The 21,842-nt window shown below is 42.3% G+C and overlaps 1 protein-coding gene across 2 annotated transcripts in view; it reads right to left on the bottom strand.

Moving 5' to 3' along the window:
* Window positions 1–21,842, bottom strand: part of gpp (DOT1 like histone lysine methyltransferase grappa) — a 72,510-nt gene extending 50,668 nt beyond the window's left edge. For both annotated transcript variants that reach the window (XR_011703665.1, XM_071598634.1), the window contains exons 1-2: window positions 21,659–21,842; window positions 21,192–21,232 (exon numbers count right to left, since the gene is read on the bottom strand). Coding sequence is in view for 1 of the 2 variants with exons in the window: in XM_071598634.1 (XP_071454735.1) it covers window positions 21,192–21,232; window positions 21,659–21,742 (125 nt within the window). In the remaining variant the exon portion in view is untranslated. The remainder of the gene's footprint in view (window positions 1–21,191; window positions 21,233–21,658) is intronic.

Here is a 21,842-nt window from a genome sequence, read left to right as displayed (position 1 = left end):
ATATACATGGGCGAGATAGACCGGCATTTTCAAAACGGTAATTGGGCAGATGAATGGATAACCTTAAGGTCGAACACTCGAGTATCTCAAGATGCACGTAAATGCATTTTCATTATACATATTGTCACAATCTTATCTTCTGCTTGTATTTTAACTGTTGAACAAGTATTGAAACAGCAATGAGTAATTTGAACATATTACATTTCGTGTTCAGTACTTTTTACCATATTATCGAATACACTTAAGTATTTCTTTTTGCGGATGTGAATAATTCTATGTACTACGTTTCATTTAATGAGAACTGGTAATTGACCAAACTGGATTCTTTTCATAGCGCTTATATGTAACAGTAATCAAAAGTTCCCACGCAACAATTATTTAATTTCACCACTTTTTGTTCCAAATACCAAGAGAACTATACGTGCAATCCGATATTTATAATCGGCATGTCCGCTGTTTTATACTTAAACTTTTCAATTTAGCGCAACACATCACTGTCATTCATGCAATACTATCCTATACGCGGAGCGTTTAACTTATGACTACACATCAAAAATTCTCTTTATCAAATTCGGATTAGCGGGTGCAGCATGAGCATTGTTCTAAAATTGTACTCTAATCTATCTTGTGCGTTTTTAAAACATTAATTTTTTCCTGTGCCAAAAATGACAGGGCTATTCCCGAGATATAGCGATTGAATAAAATTCCGAAACATCATCCAGGATTTAAGCGAATGCTGAAGAACTTTTCCAATCACAGTGTATTTCTAGGATACGCTTAGGCCGAAAATATTACAATGCTTTAATCAGTTTAACGGGAGCACATGAAATAATAAATTCTGAGAAATATCCCACAAAAGGATCAAATACATCGAGATTACAATAAACACGTGAGCTTGAGATTATGAAAGAAGCTGCTTACACCGCTTGAGATAATGAAAGAGAGGCTTAAGTTTCCCAATAGTTCAAAACACACAATGGGCGAAGACACGCGAACGTGTGCATATGTTTTAACGTGAGCATCGAATTAGGAATATCATTAGAAATAGTTGGTTAAGTAATAGGAATATCATTAGAAATAGTTGGTTAAGTAATAAGGATGCCGTGTGATCCAAGTTGCTTTGACTAAGGTGAGCTTATAGACAAACCCAACCAAGACTAATCGGTCCTGCCAGTATGCCAAGATTTTCTCAAGGGATACTAGCAGCAAAAGCTTTTTGCAAGGCATGCATCCCGTTTAAATTAACATGGAACAGACAGCCAACAAAAGAAACTGGTAAACTGAAAAGCCCAGGGTAAATAAATTTAAACTTCATGAATCAACACCAAATTGATTTTTCTGAAGTTCTTTGCCATAAGATAACGCTTATAAAGATCGTAATAGAGACTTCGGTATTGTACATGCGTGATTTGAAGCTATTTTCATCTTATCTTCCCTATTATCGCCATTAAACCACAAGAGCTTCAACGAGAAACTCGGGAATTGGTGGGACAGAACCAACGTTTAACTGTTTCCGATGTGAGCGCTATCTATTCCATGCGCTGTACCGAGAAATTTACTCCTTTGACATATGGCTGGGTACTCGGCTTATCACTATGCGTAGATAAACATAACCGAGTTTCATTTTCACGATACTGATCCAATTGGTGTGCGCAAACAGAAACACCCGAGGAATGATTATAAGGAAATACTACAAAAACGAGTGGCAAAAACTTGAATTCATAAATCAATACGTAAACATTCTCCAAGTTAAGTTACAACAATCATTCGTGTCTTATTCAACAGGGAACAAATGAGACGGTAACAAATAAATCACAGCCATCGATACATACAAATAAGATAAACTGGGCTACCTTTTCATAGGAAATGGGTCAACACTTGATCGCATGGCATGTTTAAATAATGTTTTTTATAAGGCGAAATCTAAGGTTTACAAAGAAAAATGCCAATAAAAATACGTCATTACGTATTGCTAAAAAAATAATTTTCAGAACGTTCATTTCATTAAAATTGAAAACACGAGCCCATCGTGGAACAAAAGAACAAACGTGTGTTAAGCCCAAATGTTACACGACATAACCTGCAACTTATGGATTTAAAAAACAAAACTATACTGACGTTAGCACACGATTAACCTCCACACTTTTACTCTCGAGTTATTGTAACTCTCATATGACGAAGTGTATTTTGGTACGACGGGCAGGCTTACAAAGACGCCGAGGGTTCGACACTCCATGAATGCATAAAACATGTCGTCATTGACACGCTTCAGTCAAGGTGTGCGCAGAACTTCGCTCGCAGCAGAAAACAGAGGAATGGTTAGCGACGACAATTCAGTACAGAAAAAAACCCACATAATCAGCCTCCCACAGACGCAGAGTGCAACAGAAGGCACGCGGAGCCTCGCAAACAACGTGCGCATCCGAATTTCCAGCGCCAGGCCTCATCCATCACATCTGTACGACAATTAAGGGGAGGTTTAAGAGTGGAATGCAGAGAAATGAGGTCAACTGCTCCCGGGTAAGCAATGTTGACTGTGATACAGCCGCAACGGAGGGGAATGAGCAAGGAACGGAAGAAGGGACGCAAGGAAGAGGGGGAGGAGTTCCTCCCAAGAGAGTGCATGAGGGGAGGTATAATACCTTTTGGAGGGAGAATTGGGGAGGGGATGGGCATTAAGAGAGGGGGGAAGGGGGGCATAACTTGAGGGGAAGGAGTGCACTATGGAGATGGTGTGAGGAATCGACCCCAGCGCCATCCCCTAAACCGGGACGGATTGCACGTCACACGAGGCTGACTTTTCTTGACCCACAACCCGTGGCTGGGAGCCAGGGCTAAGCAAGTGCAAAGAGAGAAGAGGAGAAAAAACATTAACGATTTTTGCCATCAAGCTTGGATAGACACGCACGACGCAAGCGCTACTTGCATGCCAACGGAGAGCCCTCTTCGAGCTTTGGGACGAGAAAGTTTAGCAATTGCGGTAGTATCAAGGCGATAAAAAAAGGCTTATGACTGGCTGCGGCGTAGTGGGAAGTGCAAACGAGACGTTTCTAGGTCAGCGCAATAGGAATATACCTACGCGTCTTAAGTATCAAGTACCGCATCACTTCGGAGGGCTAACAAGCGTAATTCTAAGCGACCGCAAAATACAAAACGACTTTCGTGTCGTCCACCATTCGACCAATCTTCTGGCAACGCCGGCTTTTGGCAAAATAGACTAATTAGCGTGGGCACGAGGGCACGTGTACCACACCGACACACAACATAGCAATATCGTGCGATGGAAATCGAATTGGAAACCTTTTAAAGGCTAAATTCATTCGTGACCTAATTAGCTCGTAGTCCCGTTCCTTAATAGAATGAAACCGAAATCCAACACCGTTTGGATACTTCGGCATAGCCGCCACACCAAAACATCTGCCTCTCAACTTAATCTAAATGGGAGATCGTGGGATGGCATCACAAAAACAGGAAAACCAGATGAACAGGTTATTTAACACAGGCGCTGATCGATATAGACAATCCCATCGAAAAAATTATCCCCGAGAGAACCTTATTCATTTATGGGAATCACAAGTTTAACGTAAGCAGTTCTTTTTTTTAAAGCCTCCAATGGCAAAATCAGTGCGGAAGTTGAATTAGCGACTGAGCTCGAACTGGTCTAAACAACGACGAGGATCGAGAAGCATACTGCACGGGGCGGGGGAGAGAACCTGTGACCCGCCATGCAATTCCCCCTCCGCCGTCTCCCGGGCGAGATACAATCTAGGTCAGTGTAATTTCAGCGCACCCTGAATGACGAGTGCACTCCAAACGGCACTCACGCCAACGACGAAAAAGCGACATGCAAAACAAAGAAAGGCGAGGGAGCGAAGGCGCCGCCTCCATAATTAAAAAGACTTTTGTCTACATCTTCAGATGCTAGACACGTGGCGTGGGGCAACACCCACTTATCCGCCGAGCACGGAAAGTCGAATCCAAACCAACAAAGAAGAAACACCAATTATCGAGCGGGATGAAACGAGCATTAATAGCATGTCCACACACACCAAAATTAGTTGTTATCAGCAGTGGTCAATAGCGAGCCAAGAAAACTGGCGTAAATAAGATGAGCGATATTTTTTTATTCTACCTGAAACGCATTTCAGGGATTTAAATGCAACCAGTAGCCACCTGCAAAGCCCTACCAAGCCATTAGTTACGCCGGGAGAGTGCTCCGAAAGAATAATTCCTACGATTTACGCAAACACTGTAAACAAATATTGACAGCAGTCAAGTCGGCAAATATTATTAGCGAGTTACTACAGTTTTCAAACACCCCACACACCGTGGGTATGATACACACCTCCACATAACGATTCAATATGCTTCGAGGGAAAATTAACACACGCCTAAATCTCATTCTACGAACCTCCACGAGGGCATAAGGCAAGGAATGCTACGTCACTGCCCATAATAATAATAATTGACGAATCGAAAATTGTTTTCCAACTGCTTTGGTATCGAATCGTCCAAGGAAAAAATAATTACATAGTAACATTGTTCTGTAGTAAATTTCTCGAACGATTAGCCCTTCCGTGTCAACATTAAACTCGAATGATTAGTAATTTTCTTAATTTTTACGTCGCGCCAGTACTCCTCATTTTTCTTCTATAACAATGGGCCACTTTCTTTATGTTCAAGCGATTACCAATCCTAAAAAGAGCCTCGTCAATTTCCTTAAGTGTCGTGGATTACCATAAAAAAATTTTAAATCATTACTACAAGGTGCAACCCTTCTCACCAAATGTATTGTCTTAATTCTTCTTCGACTCGCGGAACGATTCCTTTCCTTCGAGTTGGCCGTCATTTACCCTTGTAATACATCTGGACGCAATTTTGTCTCATGAATATCAATCGAAACAGCTCCCGCAGTTTCACAAACATCCGTGTTTCAACAACAGCTGCCATCTATCGCTGGAGAAGGTAGACGTCGAAACAAGATAAGGAATGCAACAATTTCAGAGTGTAAAAATCCTTTGCCTTAACCGGGATCCCGGTCAAGGCGAATGATTTTTAACCTCTTAAATTGTCGCATTGAAATGCATATTAGCGGATGACTCCGTTAAAAGTAACTGCTTCAGCGTTTCCCGCAGTTTCTTGGAATTGAGAAAAAGAATGTCCCAATGCCGACAATTTCGCCTCATGAATATATTTTTATAGGGGAAATACGAACCAGCTGGAATAGGTCAACCGACATACGAGCAAAGAGCATTAAAACGTCATTTGGAAAAAGATACGCGAGCAGAAGAGTCTACACTCTACAGTGCCAAAACCGCGAGGAGACAGGAGCCTCGCCATAACGGCTTGGTTTCCCGCTCTGTAAGCAACGGCTCCACGCCTCGCGCCTTCCGTTATCTCTCACCTGTGGAAGGGGGGGAGTCATAAAGCGAGAGAGAGAGGTGGAGTGTAAGGAAACGCGGAGAGGGGAAGTGGGAAGCTCGGCGCGATGAGGTAAGTGAAATTGTATGAGGGGAGGAAAGACGTGGGAGGGAGCGATCGGGGAAAGTCCTCATTGCGACCAGGGACGACGGAGGGGAATTTACTAACATGCATGGGAATTTCGGGCGGGATGAGACGAACACGAAGAGACGTCGGGGCGGGAAGGTAGAAAAAGAAGCCCTTGCAAGACGGAGAGAGATAAGGGGAAACAGAGAAAACATCGGGGAGTGGGTGAGCTACAAAGACCGACGGCGGGTCGCACCTAGCACATGTTGCGCAGTCGGAAAAACTCCGCGGGAAGCCATTTTGGTGTTCCCGAGCCATGCTCCTCTCGAGTCATGCCATCCCTGGCACTCGGGTGCGTAAGACAGCCAAGGATGGTGGTTATGATGGGAGTGAAAATGTTATGACGGGAGTGAAAATGCAAGTTTTTTTAAGAATGCTCGATTAGGTTCTCTAGAGTAGGTCACTGGTGCTCACAAAAGCATGAGCAAGGATTTCCGGACGCCTCCGCAGGCCCGTGAGCGAAGAAAACGACTGCAAGAGGTTCTTCGCAGTTCGGGGCCCCACACACATCTTGCGAAGATAAACTCTGAGGAAACGCTCCAAGTTACCTCGATAACAAACGATACACATCCTTAACTCCTCGCCGAAAGGAGGGCTTTGTCCTAGACTAATTATTCTTAAATACCCGGTTAACTGAATGTGGAATTATCAAAGATATTATAAAAGGAACAAAAATGCGTAAGAAATACGTCATAAATGTAACTAATAAAAACGAAGCTTTATTAGACCAACCACAAGCAAAAAGTGGTTAGCATTTTTGTTGAAATTTACTCAAGTAGCATTAAAATGCCTCAACCCCCAATCATATCACCATACAAATCACACGCCGACAGGATCTCAAGATAACTCAACTATCATTAAAATACTAAACCAAACGATCCTTTTTCAGTAATGAGCCAAGCAACAAACATTACCAAAGCAATGGCCCGTGCAATGGAAACGCGATGATCATATTTTAAAAATGTACGAAAGAACATTCACTGTATTTTCTCACACGCCGTCGGGCTTAGTACTGCGTGAACTCTACCATCACCTACCAAACTGACCTTCAGGTTGATTATTGTGTCTATGGTTTTTTCATTTCTACGGGACAAGATAACAAGCAGGCAGTATTCGGTCACCGTGATGGTGTGAATGAATGACGGGCAGTTTGGCCTACGAACGCATTGACATTCAGCCCGAACACATGAATCGTGGGCTCCTGGAATTTCACCTGTATTTTTAAGTTGAATGGTTAATTTTTCAATTCATAGTGAAACCCCCAAAATATAAGAGCGGTGGCGAGAAAGAGCTTTAAGGTAGACTTTTAAAACAGACAAACCAGGCCCCAGCTTCACCGTATCTAGGGGAGAAAACTGGGACAGACGCCCCAAGCTGTAGGGCCGCCAACACGAGATTCCGAATGATGGGTTGTGTCATGAAGAGCCAGGATTCTGGTTGACTTATCACTTATTTATCAATCTATGTTGTTATTTCTTCCCTTTGACAACAGGAGGAGTCTTCACAATTCAGTATGGTATAAACCTATTATGATAGCGTTGGAAAATGAACCCCTTATATCGAAAATATAAACCTACGAGGGTCATCCGGAAAGTAGTACCCGTTCGTGCCGCATGAAGTGCTGACGACGCGAGTAGCCGCTGGACGAGGTCAGATAGCTTCAGTGGCTTGTCTGCCTTCTCTGAGCCAAGTTGCGTGACGCTAGCATTGCCTGTGTTGTTTCTGTGATTGTTTACAATGTTTAAAAAAATTGAGAACGCCGCCAGTTGTGAAGTGAGGGCAGTGATTAAATTCCTCAATGCAAGAAACGTTCGCCCATGTGATATTCATCGCCAATTAAAGGAGGTGTATGGAGACAATGTAATGGACGAGTCGTCTGTTCGGCGGTGGTGTCGCAACTTCAACATGGGGAGGGGGAACACACACGACGATGAGCGTTCGGAGAGACCGTCTGTCATTACAGACCAACTGGTGAGCTCAGTTGACGAATTCGTGAGGAACGATCGGCGCGTCACAATTGATGACATCTGTGAGCATTTTCCCAATGTTTCTCGAACAATTGTTCATGAAATTGTTAAACACCATCTGCATTATGCAAAAATTTGTGCAAGATGGGTCCCTCGCGTATCTCAATGAGCTGGCGGCGAAGGACTATGCAGCAGGAATACAGAAACTTGTCACACGTTATGACAAATGCCTTAATTTGCTTGGAGATTATGTTGAGAAGTAGTTTAAAGTATCCTCTTTCAAATAAAATTTTTTATGTTTGTTAATATTTACTTTTGTGTCTTTATTTCACGAACGGGTACTACTTTCCGGATGACCCTCGTATGTATTCTGGGTACGGAAAAAAATGAGCTTTAGAAAGAAAAATGTCAGCTCGTGAAATGCCCGCTGCAGTGAGTAGTTCCTTCAGCCAGCACACGAGTGAAATATATGCAAACCACTCCTCCTTTTAGTCGCAGTTTCACCCAAGGTCAGCCTATATGTTGACCACGAGGTTTAAGTGAATCCCGTATGTTAACCTTGTTATTCCACTGCAGCTATCCCTGGCATGCAGTTTAAACTAATATTGAACTTTAATCACGATACGCTAATCCATTCTTGGAATGCAGGATAGGCAACGTATGTGATCGACCATAACGGTCCACGCAAATATCTTAACTCGCGATATGTTAGCCCAATTCTTAGAAATGCACGATGAGCAAAGAATCATCATTGATAACGCTAAGCGCAGCCAATTTCTTAAAGATTTTGAATTTGCGAATGTTTATTATTCGGTGAAATGAACGCACCTACACAGTATTACAGGAATTAGAACAGGAGGGAATAGTTAAATATTTGGGGGGCTACAGAATTTACTTTCACACGTGTGATGCTATTCTAGAGAATATTTCTGTAACTAATGCTGTTGACCTAGTTAATGCGCATGTGTCCTTCCAAATTATTAGGAACAGCATTCTAGAATTTACATTCGGACATTTTGATGAGCCCAACAATTGAAGTACAATCTCCATACATTATTACAGATTACTCGTAAATTTCTTGCACAAATTGGAAGGCAATTGAAATGATGACAGCGCAATTGAAAATGTATTAATGCTAATAACTATCGTACTAGGGTAGGAGAGATCATGTCAATAAAATTAAAGAGATTAAGGGGAGAACAGATAAATTTTTAGAAGCCAATATTTCCACGAACGATAAAAAACCATAAACACAGTAATCAACACTAAGGTCGGTTGATGGTAGGGTTCACCCAGTACTAAGCCCGACGGCGTGTGAAATTCACACATCAGGGTAGGAGGGCCGGTTCCTTTCCCTGTGCCGGTTATGGTCTCCTAGGAATATCTGGTACCCGAAACACATCACATAGCTTGGGTGAAACTGCAGGTGCCGAGAGAAGCTTGCCCGGGAATCGAGCCCGGGCCCCTCCGGTCAGCAATACAACACACTACCTCTGGACTACCGCGACCCACTCCACAAACGATTAGGGATCAAACTAACATTGTCCGACCGTAATGTGGCTCATATCCGGGTACTACCAAAAGTACTCTAAAATACCAAAACAAATTACTTGATTTCTACATCATACAAACAATAAGACAATTTAAACGCAATTTAATCTTACATTGTCACTTACATTCCAAGACTGTGGATGAACCATCGATTCAAACTGTGAAATGGGGAAACGACAATTTCGTTACGAACAATGACTCGCAACAAAGTGGTAAATTTTCCGTACAGGTGCATTCGTGAAATGGCCTTGGTAAACACGGAAAAACAGACCGGAAGAAATATTCCGAGTCAATAAAATTAAAAAAAGGGTTGGAGAAAATGACTGTTGAAATATTCCCTGCTCTTCGTAATCCCCACAATCTGTATCGGGACTATATCTATTTAATGGTAGGTTTGCATACGAATACGCTCCCAAATGCTAATTGTGTTTTATTCTAACCCCTCTTAAAAAACCATAAACCGTAAAATCATTAATCTTCAACTTTGCGATAACTAAAAACTGGTATACACGCAAGGACGCATTTATGATAAATGAACTACAAAAAGCGAGAGCTACTGCAAAACCAGTCTTCCCTACCCCCTTAGTCAGACATTGAAGTTCACCTAGTAACCACATACTGGCGTACGGAATACTCGGGTTATTATTACGGTAATCGTGAAATAGAGACGCTAAATATAATCTTTCCGTCCATAAACAGCCTCCTACCACATGTGTTTACAAAGCTATACGCTACAACCGCCAACCGACACGAGAAAGCCACAAAGGAAACGAGTGAACGAAATGAGTGTTCTTTTATTGCTAACGACGACCGCTAAATAAACTTAAAGAATAAACAGCATGACATCTCCGTAAGAGTCAGAGCCGATTCGACATTCCACCAACAGCCGACCTCTAGCAATGGCATGACGTCACAGTGGGGAACCAACTGAATACGAAGCTTGGGTGAACTAATACCACCCACCACTTCTCCAATACATTTCAACAAGAACCATATTAAGTTAAATGACAACAGGGGTTGTGGAAGATAATATAAAAGCATACCTATACAGGCGAGGTTCAATGCATCTTAAGTCTACAGATCTATTAATGGGATAATGTTACTAACAACGAGGCTAAAAAGCATGGCCGTGGGCTAATCCGGTCAGGAAATCTTATTGGAACAAAAGAACCTCGACTATTCTTAGGATGTTCAAGCACGCAGTTCCAATCCTAGACTGAAGCAAAAAAAACCCTAAAGATACGGGCCATACGTGCCCGAGGTCAGTTCCATATACGAGTCAGCTGGGTTACCAACACCCGACAAGAAAGCTTCACTCACAGCCACTTACAAGAAACTAAGCTATACTGCAGATATGACCTAATGCGTGAGCGATGAAATGACCACAGTACACGAGGGGCGGCGGCATGACAAAAAGAGATGATAATAAAATATTGCCATGCAAACGGAATTACGCCATCGAGAATGTCAAAGTCAGATTAAGAAAAAGTTAAAACGTGTTATCTGGTTATCTCGCAAGCAAAATTAGGCATCAAGAATAACCATAATTACACCAATTAAAATTGGTACACACCCCCTGAGAGGAAATTGAAACTAGTTTCGACAAGCAGTAACGCGTACTACTCTGCACACTACCTACAACAATGTACAAGCAAATACAGGACAATAATGAAATTCGACACTTAAACGACAGTAACCATATATCCCAATTTTTATTTCAAAATCCGTCGAACTGAATAGTCCGTCACCTCCGTATCATAAATATTTAACAATAAGATAAAAGAAATTTAACAGACCTTCACTGTAAAAATTTGCATAAAATCCAATTAATGATGAATTAAATATCAACTTTTCAACTAAAATGGTCTCCCAAGGCACGTGGAATGCAACCCATGACACTCCACTGGATTGACGGTGAGCCTATAACGGAGTACCGGCAATATGTTTACATCATGACTTATTTTCAGGTTGGTAACTTAATTGTGGGCTACCAACAGGCATTTCCACTTTGGAGTACAAGCAGGGTGAAAAGGGGCAGTACATGAATATCCATCCTGATAAAAGTACCTCGCATGAAACTCACGGCATTTAAATCATAAATATCCCTCCAGCGAATTTTGGATGGCATATTGTTATTCCTCTCGCACCTTTGCTTTCGGCCCGTATTCAAACCCAAACTCAAGCAGATATTTTAGCAAAGTGGGCTGCTTTCATGCCTTGGTAAAGTCAACATTCTTCATCACAAGTGGAGTGAGATTCGGACGTTTGAATTCCGAAGCGAGAGCGGAAGGCTTCGGGGTGTCACACCAATCTCCATTGCAGGTGTGGGTGTTTTGTATCTTAATTCCATCACCTCATTGGAGTTAACCATCGAAATGTCAGCAACTGAAACCCTGACCGGGTGGAAAACTCGCGTAAACTTCACCGCAATCGTGCACCGAGATAATACCAAATACATATCCAAAGCGAGTGTACTATATAAACTCCGATTCCCACGTTGAATTTTCCAGGATTTGTACGTCAGACTATGCTAACTCTTCCCGTTAATGCCCACTAGAGTAAAAAATGGCCCGCATTTCCGCAGCATGCGTATCATCGCAACTGATCCGACGACACCAGCTAGCTCTCTTCTTCCGTAGTGGTGATGCGCTAAAGCACTGTTATCGCAGTAACCAAATAAAGCTTGGAAGATAAAAAATTAATTGACAACATTTGAGGAGCCTCAAAAGAACTGGAAATGGACAGGTTCATTAATATAATATCAATGTAGGTATCACTTTAATGAAATGTTTTACTTCTACCCATCCTTGCATCCTTCGCACTTATCAAACTGGGGCAATGTTCCATACATATTAATTACACGATCTTTAGTACTTCATACATCCCTGAACATAGCTGGATACCATCGGTCTCCGCTCAGTTAAAATATTTTTACACAGAATTTGTAATAAATGCTGATAAAAACAGACCTCTCCTTCGGAACGGTATACTTACCGGGAGGTTGAGAATCAATAGCATAGGTCATTTGTGTGTCAATGATCATATGTGATACGTATTAATAATCGAAAAGGATGTTTCTGAATTCCACTTCCCACCCTATTATAACATTGAGGTATCCGTCAGGTTAATGCTATTCCGGATGGACATCAGGCATGAATTTTTTGCTCGTGCAGCAAATTCATAGAGACGGCGGAAAATGAATTATTATACATTTTAAATACCTCTGTGTTTTTGCAATTAATTATCCTAAGGCAGGACTAGCTATGTACCAGCATTAATTCTCCGGGATGGGGTAAGGTCTATGCTACATGACTTACACCGCACAAAGGATGGTTACACTCATAGGTAATCCAAAAATGAACCGACAATACACATTTATCTTTTTAATTGCATACAGCGAAGATACGGAGCCATCGGTAATGCCGAAATTCTCGCGTGAGAATGGAAAGGCTTGAGCTGAAAGCGATACCTTATTAAGAAAGGTCAGTCGATCTCTTTGTTACAATGATGCAAACCATTTGGAATAATACCGACACCGACGCCTAGGTCACGAAACCTAGATTAACCTATACTCTCGTGTTATACAAATTGGTAGTGCTCAACAAACAAATATCATTCTCATGGTTATCAGAATATTTTTACCAGACTTAGAACCTGCAGGTCAGTATTTTTGCAGACCACACGTCTGATTGCTTTTCAATCATTGTCAACCGCTGCAAATATGAAATTCTACGGGAAGACTGGTCGCTTTCCGCATGTTACTTAACCGGAAATCCCGCAGGTAGTTTCTTCCAGGAACACTACATTAAAGAGCTAGCGCTTGCTTGTACTCGGCGGCAACAAACCTACTGGTCGATACGCGTCCCGTGGTGCCATTCGAGAAAGAGACTGGTTACGATACCAACGATTCAAAAAGAATTCGGTTCGCAAGCCGAAGAGAAGCAAACCAAGGAACAACCAACGCGAGAGCCAATCCTCGAGGCTTGCGTGGTGAAGCCAGCTCAACGGCGGGCCACCCCATTGCCCCAAAGACCAAATAAAGCTGAAATGAATTCCTCTCTCCCACTCTGCATCCTCGTGTATCGAGAGAGGGGGAGACGCGACGCGGGCGATTTGCCGAATCTCATACAACGGACTCGATCTTCAGGCAACCGGCTGGCTTCGGCGAGTGGTATGAAATGGGATAAGCAAAGGGGAGGGGAAGAAGGAAAGTGAGCGAGAGTTTTCGGGACTGGCAGGACGATTCGAGAGTGGCAAGAGGTAAGGGGCGGGGAGAGGCTACTGCTGCAAGCGGCGGAGGAGGCCGAGGGGACTCTTCGGGGCAGAGCGAGAGTAGACGGGACGGGAACTGGGAGGGGAGGAGACAGGAAAGGGTTGAGGGGAAGGAGCCGGGCGAGGAAGGAATGGGGGTGAGGGGAGTGTCAGTAGGGAGAAGTAGTAGGGGGGTAGGTAGGGGGAAGGTTGAGTTTTGGGATGGCGGGAAAGAAGCAGAGGGGAGAATGGGAAGAGGTTGTGCGCGCGCGTGAGTGTACAGTCCATTCTTTGTGTCCGTCCCGAAATAGTCCCCGCCTTGTGAGGGGATGGTATAGGGTAGAGGCACACGTCCCTCTCCTGGCCTTCCACTGACTTCCTAGACACCGGCGGTATCCTTCCTTCCAGCCAGTTCTCGCTGTAACCTCCCATCCCAGCGACACACCACTTCCGCTCGCCAGTCAAGGCGAATAGAGGAAGAGCGCGCCTGAAACAACGCTAAGCCGATGGTTGGTCAAGGAAGTTAGTTCTCTACTGATAGAAAAACCAGGGTCGCCAAATGAAGCAACTGGTTGCTATTGAAACGAGTAAGCATCTTATCTCGAAAAGATGGGGCTGAAGACGATAACAAGTCAACACGAGTGTTCCATGACTCAATAGAGCCGTTTATTGCTTCACTGTTCTTGGAATAAATACAACTTTTTACCCCATTACTCGATTACAAACCAAATGCCCAGGCATTTTTCATGACTGACACAATGCGAAATGAACATCTCCTTGAGCAAGAACGCATGCGAGCAAAGACACTTGGATAATTAAAATATGGCATAAATACTCCCACCATTCAACAATTATTGCTACAACCTAAGCATTAATTCTAACCAAATCTGTCAGTGATAATGCAAAATATTTTTGGACGTACTTAACGGCGATGAATGATCATAAAATCGAATTTCTCCAACATATCCAACAAGAGATTGAACAATTAAATACTTCATTTTAAATGCTGCATACATAAAAACCTTAATACCACCCTAAAGTCTGTATGCGACGGAGGAGACCTAGACAGAAGAGAGGCCTCACACTGGACATTCCTAGTGTACGGTTAAGGTGCTAGGTTCGAGCCAAACACGTTTAAGGTGAATTAAGGACTGATTTTACACGAGCGTAAATGCTCAAAAAATCTCCCTCATCGATCAAATCGGGAACAAGAAAAAATAACGCAATACATATTTCGCGTGAGACATGACGGTGATATTTCCTTAACAAAAACGTATTCGTAGGAATTTTTTAATTTGCACGTAGTATGCATCTGCCTTGAGAATGCAAAAGAAGTTAGAATGGCAACGATAAAATCCCACCCTAAGCTCAGAATTATTATCCAGGTTGCCATCAAATGACGACGAAGACTGTGCATCAACTTTGTCGAGTAGTGATTCCTTTTAAGGATAAGATTTTAAGTCTGAAGTCGTAACGATGGTTATATAACGAAAATGTCTAATAACAATCGAGATTCTACAAAAAAAAACCAGCACAGCCTACACATCGAAGAATATTCAGATATTCAGGCACGTGGGACCGTTCGACTGCCCCCTCCCTTTGCAACCACGCATCCCGACTCCGCACCCTCCCGACAGACCATTCCCCTCCTTCGCCACTTCCCGACACGCCCCCCTCCGCTCCGGCGCTCAGCTGCCGGCCGCACCAAGCCGACAGATCAATAGTGACCATTTCAAGGCGTTAAATTTCCCCCTCCCGTACCATACAGGAAACCTTTACCCCCCTCCCCCACCTCGGCACACTACAATGCTGCCACTTCCAACCCCTCTTTTTAGCAGTGAGGGGGTAATAACAGGTGCGGAAAAAGCTCAACTTAACGCATTAGCGCCGACTACATTCGCAAAACGTCGTGTTGCGAGGATTCAAAAGCAGTATTGGCGGACTCGAACCCGATAGCCAAGCCAGCCTAAGATATTAATTGAAAGAAGGCGGAAGCAGGTGTACGGGGTAGCTTTGGCCCATCGAATCGCCCGAAAGTGTTCGTCATGATTCTGAGAGAGAAATTCTATCGTTGTTAACCACCAAAAAACTACAGGCAATTTCCGATTAAAACATTTTCTCATTTCATGTCCCTCACAGTGTCATCCTGTACTTCAGTGGACCGGGAAACAAGTATATCGTCAATTAACTACTATTACTTAAATAATCTAGCAGAAGTTAATTGACATATAAAATTAAATAACTTAAAAACACTAAAGCCACGAGCAAAATAATGATAGGATCAATCTGAGGATCAAGTAACCATCATTAAGTGAGCAAAAATATAATTAGGGATAGTGCATAACCTACTTATTCGAATACATAATGTTCCCTTTAAGCCTAGTCCCTATATGACATGATTACAAATAACACCAATACATATATAGTTTATTTCTAACTATTATAATACAGACCCAATTTTATATATACATCCACGCATATTGCACGTAGGTTACTGAGAACAACACAACCCGGCACAAGGGGATTCGGTTGTTGGTCGGAAAGAAGATAAGTTCGATTCCGCTTTAACGTGCCACAGTCTTGCGGCCAAATATTTAAAGTCTTCATTCCATTAAATGCATATCTCTATGCATGGACGACACGATTCTGAGGCACTATGTATGTTATTGGCCGTACAAGAACTCAGAAATTATAAGAGGATAATACTTTTTTGTCGCGAAATAGATCACGCTTCAGAACGAATTGTATACCTACTGGAAACATTCCAGCAATTTTCGTAGTAGAAAAATGTCTTGGGTCCTGACGACTAAGGTTGGTGCCTCGATGGCTAAGGTTATTTAAAAGGAAACATTCCACCTGATTAAGATATTAAGCATTAGAAGCACACAAATCTGTTACCCTCACCAAAAAATAAAGAAATCACAGGAATACGTAAAGCTGAAAGTAACACAACTAAGCACTGCAAAATATATACAATTACGGCAGTAGAATTTACGAGTATACTTATGCTTGAATATCAAGAGCGAAAAAATGACCGTCTTATCCCAACCATATCTCAGATACCGAGCAAAGCTAACAGTTGGACGTCATCAAGACGAGTCCACCACACTGCCGTGAGGGAAATATAACTCGGATGTTAACGCGACTAAGGACGATATCAACCCGATTCTTGAGCTAAACGAAAGTCAAGCGCTAGAGATAAGGGCACCAGTGCTGCCTAAAATCGCAAGTTATTTCAACCAGTTAACCGAACGTAGCTTGAAGTGTAGCTAACAAGCATAAAATCAACTAAGTGCTACTTTACTTTTATAAAACGTTGATATTTCCATGGATATTGGTGGTAACACAGTAATAACATCAAATTGAATTATAACTTTGAAATAATCCCACCCGCGGTATGCAGCACACAAAAGTGAGGTCTAGCTAATAAAAATGTTTACGTTTTTTTGGAAAACCTTTGGATTAACTATGATGGTAAATTTAATTTTATAACAAGTAGATTAAACATATCAAGGAAAAAACGAAAACTCGATGTATGGTATTGAAACCCTAAAGATCTTTCGACATAACAATCCACCCACCACTCAATTATTATTATTTACAGCCATTTATTTAAGAAAATACCATAAGGGAGGAATGTTTTATGTTGATGGTTCCGAGAGAAATTGTTCCAAAACACTGGAATAGTCTCTCGCTTCGTTTTGCAAGGAATCGTCTGGTGGGACAATATGAGCGTTATAAGGGTAAAAAGGATCACATGAACGTCCGAAAAAAAGGTTAATGGACGAGCAAAACACCTACGCTGAATCTGTTTTAGATTAGCTGCATTGCGTTGTACGTTACAGCAAATCTGTGGAAAAGTGCAAATTTGTTTCTCATAATGACGAACTTCCACTACATCTCGCCTGAATCTGTTGAATATAATCTGAATCGGGGTACTTAAAACCTTGAGCAATACCCAAAATAATATTTTTTTGCATTGAAAGCAAATAATTCAAGTTTGAGTAGTATCGCACACACGCATGCAAAAGAGAGCAATGACTAGACCGAATATTCGAAACTAATTTTTGAGTAAATACATGTCAGACTCGCCTAGCCAAAAATGCAACTGTTTCTAGTACCCACGCCACGGAACTATCTCTAACGCCAGTCTAATGAAATCTCGCCCGAGCACATACAATCGACACCAGCGTCCAGGAGAACGGATGTCGCCAGACCGGAAACGCGCAAACTTAATGTCCACGCATCACACGCGCTTTGGCGCCTCTCCATGCAAGCACGCAACGTGCGAGTCCCGCCCGACAAACCCACAACAGGTGCTCGGGGAAAAATTAAGGCAGCTAGGTGCACGGATAAATAATGGGAGAGGTGTAAAGAAAGGAAGAGGAACAACAGCGAATCCAAAAGAATCATTCCTGTCATTCGCCGTGTTCTGGACGCGCCCACCAAACGCGATGTTCTGTGACAATCGTCACGTAAGAGTTACAGGAGATTGACATTCCTTCATAATATCAACAAAAATGACAAAGGTAAACTCAGCACAGGATATGCTGGCATGGAAGATACATCATTTCGCAGGTAACCATGGAACATGAACTTATTAACGCCATATATCACAAAATAAAAATATCATTACTTATTGTAAGCTAAAATGGCAGATAAATGATGCCAACTTCAAGGGCTATCATTTCATCCGATAAATTAATTGCCACTTAATAATTAATCCAAAAAAATTAATTGCCACTTCTAAACTAAAAAGGATGAACTAGAACTATTAAAAACATAAACATAATGCAATGGAGTATGAAATCGACAATAAGGGATGGTGCGCCATTTATATATGACATCACGCACTTGGGTGAAAGGGGTTGGCACATTTTGGTACGCGACAAGGCGGAAGTGGGAGGGGTCAAGGGGTGACGTCCGGTAGTAACGACCAAAGTAAATAAAATTCCCACATTCCAACTACCCCATTACGTGACCCTGACATTGATGTGTCACTTAGTAACACACAATAAATGAGAACGGTTTTACGGCAAGTTTAACTCGTGGTTTTGTTTTGGCTGGGATTTTGTTGTTGGCAAATTTTGCTCCTTAACAAGCTCATGTCTTTTGCAGGAGTCGGCATGTGACGTTGTGCGAGCGTCAACTTCATACATAAGTCCCATTGCCTGCGTGCAATACTGTTTCGAGGAACAAATTGATATCATTTCAGAGAGTTACACTGGCCAAGGGGAAGGCCGGGTGGACCGGGGCCCTAAAATAATGACCTTACGGCGGGCTCTAAGAAAACTTGGACTCAAGTGCAGGCACGATCAGCTGCAACTTCTAGAGTAGAACATAATCATGCTGAAGTATGGCATCTCCCATAGGCCAAAAAGGTTAGTTTGGTTATGGTTCACTGATCGCCAGACCAAGAAACTAAGTATGCATGAAACAGGTGTAGTTGTGCAGGTATTTTACAATCTCCGAGCGATCCGTGCTAGTTTGGGGGGCGAAGAGAAGGGTTGTGAAGTATTTAATAGCTAGATATGGAGTGGTAGTGCACGAGACTTGGCAACAATGCAAATAAAAACCATTATCCGGCACCGAGCCGAGGCTCGGCTGGACTGCTCGTGCTACCACAGCAGCTACGCGAGCGGACGCCAATAGCCTTCGACGCATGGAGCTTCCTTTGTGATTCCCCTTCCACGGACCTGAAAGGTCTCGTCCTCAGATCTACAGCGTCTTCCAATGCCCAACCGGCTACTTAGTCTGAAAGGTAGCTTAGAATCTATATAAGGGGAGTTGGAAAACCCTTACACGAGAGGACTTTAAAAAAACGTTAGAATTCAAAATGGAAAGGGTTAATGACCCTTCAAGGTCTCGAACACCAAGGCGTTCAACGATGAGAAAGCGTAGGTGTAGAGCGTTAGAACGGTCGATCGGAATAAATAACGACAACCGAAAAGTATACACAAATGCCTGAGATGAAAACCGATCTTGCACATGCATCCGTAGCGATTATAAGAAAACTGATGTTTCGTCTGTCCCTCGTTCTTTTCGAAATGCTCTCGAAACCTCATTGCATTCCTTCGTCGGCCAGTCCCATCCCCAAAATTTGGTCTTCGAAAAAGTGTCCGAGACGTACCGTGAAAACATTAGTCTTGTCGGCAGGCTTTCAAAGATAAACACCGATGTTTTACGGCGTAGCAAGTCACAAAACAGACCCTTTCAACAAGTAAATTTGCAAAGTGAAATTTTTAACGCTCAACCGTGTCGGATTTACACACATTGCGGCAATAAATCCTTCTGGCCACTAGACAAGGTGAAATTTATGAATAGGCTGGGCTCCGGGAAGGAACCGAAACATTTTGCACGAGAACTCCCACTAGGCCATGAGAACTTTGCTCTAGAACGAATTGAAAATCTAACCATGGGTCAGAAGCCTGGTGTAATTAAACAAAAATGATTTATCATCCCACCAAAATCACGTGGGAATCACCATAGGTGACCTTAGAATTCAGTGATGATATTTTCCACCCTTAAATATAGAGGGGCACAAGAATGATAAAAACCATGACCATCGACTCCATTACGAGAAATATTGTTTTAAATATGCAAAACGCGACAGTTTTCAACGAAGGTCTATGAAGGCTGGGGCTTACTGAGCAATCGTGGGCATGATGCTAGCAGAAAAAAATATAATGACGAGACGCCCACGAGATTGTCAAGAGGTCAGACGAGGAGTCACGGCTGGTTATTCCTCCCTTCGACGAATTCTGAGGGAAGGTAGCGTGGAGGAGGGACTTCAAATGAACGGATGCTATAAGGGGGAGAATGAGAGAAAGAGGGGAACAGTGAAGAAGCTGGGTTAGGGGGAGGTAAGAGGCAGTGTCGGCATTCAACCCAAGGCCAAATAAATTCGCATACCAGCGCGCTGGAAGGAAGCCATAGCATGAAATCGGATAGGCAACCAGCCACTATTTACAAATGTTGTTTCAAATGTGCATGTTTCTAATGGTATGGGTAAAATGGACAAATTTAAACCAAAATATTTACTTAAATACCAAAGGCAAGGGAACTTTTTGGGGGCATGTAGCAGGGCACAGGCTATATAGTTAAGAAATGCATGCAACCCTTAACCAATTGAAAAAATTACCTGTCGACTTATTCTTAATAGCCTAAAGTATTTCGCACCTGGGTGATGAAAATATTAAAATTATAATAATACAACCTCGAGAAGCCCCTTCCCGGTATTGCAATCAAAATTCCCTTATTTCTTGCCCATACACATTTTAGTGAGCTGTCATTGGGTATCTTTTAAGGATATAATCGTACATGAGACGACTTAATTTTTAAATGAAATTCTCGCTGATCCGTGAAAATGCATACATAACATCTGTACGCTTTTAACTTATTGGCTAAATAGTATCTACCGACACTACACACAACCGTTGACACGAAGAAACAAATGCAATGCTACTCTGATGCATAAGCCATTTCAGTTAGCATATCGTAGCATGGCAGTTACTATGGAAAAATAAAACAAGCAAAGGGAACCCATTAATACAATTGCTTAAGGAATAATTTGAAATTAATTCAAATTCAAAAACATGAGAGCAAATGTCAAGGGGCAACTAAATTAATCATTACCTTACTCAGGCTTTAACCCAATTCTATACTTAGAGGTACAGGAACGTCTAACTTCTAATAGCCACCCTTTTGCAACTATTACAGGTCGTCACCACAATAGCACCAAAATGCCCCACAATAACCGTTGGGCCGACACACGAAAAGAACCCACGACACCAAACCAAAAAATATGTCACTGAACTTTCCAGCAGCAACCACTCATGCAACAAAAATAATTTTAAAAAACAAAATTAAACATACCTTATCGTGTCTATAATTTCGATTGCACCATCGTGTTTATCCTGAAAAAATAAATGTTCAAATTCAGTAATGTATGAAAGGTACCAACACAATGATTTATTAATGTTTTCGTCCAATTCTTCCAGTAGTAGTGTACACAAGATTACCAGTTCATTGATTACAAAGCGGTTTCTATCGCCGTTTCAACCAAATATACAAAGTAATTCTGGAAAGTAACTCCCCTCACACTTCAAAGTGACTGTATGGGCACATACAACACTTGCAGCATGCATTTACGGCGAGGATCCACAAAAGCATGGTCTCCATGTGTATACGTACTACCCATATACATATTTCAGGTGAATTAGTGTACCTTGCAATGTATTAACACGTCTAGATCAAGCTTCTGTTGGCCCACCAGTATTATAGAAAGCTTTAATAAATAAATCCTTGTTTTCATTTCGAACCATGTTAGTCTAGACACTTACCGAACCCGTTCCAGAAGTGAGAGGCCAATGATACACCACTGGATCAGCACCAGCTGGGCTATGTAACCGTAATTCGCTCGCCATTACTTATACACACTGATGGTCGGTAGTCCATCCACTAATATTAACTTAAGACTTGCCGTGCTAAACACTAACAACACCACCAATCGCGCTCCCCTCCTGG

The sequence above is a fragment of the Hetaerina americana genome, unplaced genomic scaffold (genome assembly GCF_022747635.1).
Source record: "Hetaerina americana unplaced genomic scaffold, ioHetAmer1.1.p SCAF_10, whole genome shotgun sequence".
NCBI lineage: Eukaryota > Metazoa > Arthropoda > Insecta > Odonata > Calopterygidae > Hetaerina > Hetaerina americana.
The sequence above is the reverse complement of the archived record's forward strand: the minus strand, read 5'-3'. Positions and strand labels throughout refer to the sequence as shown.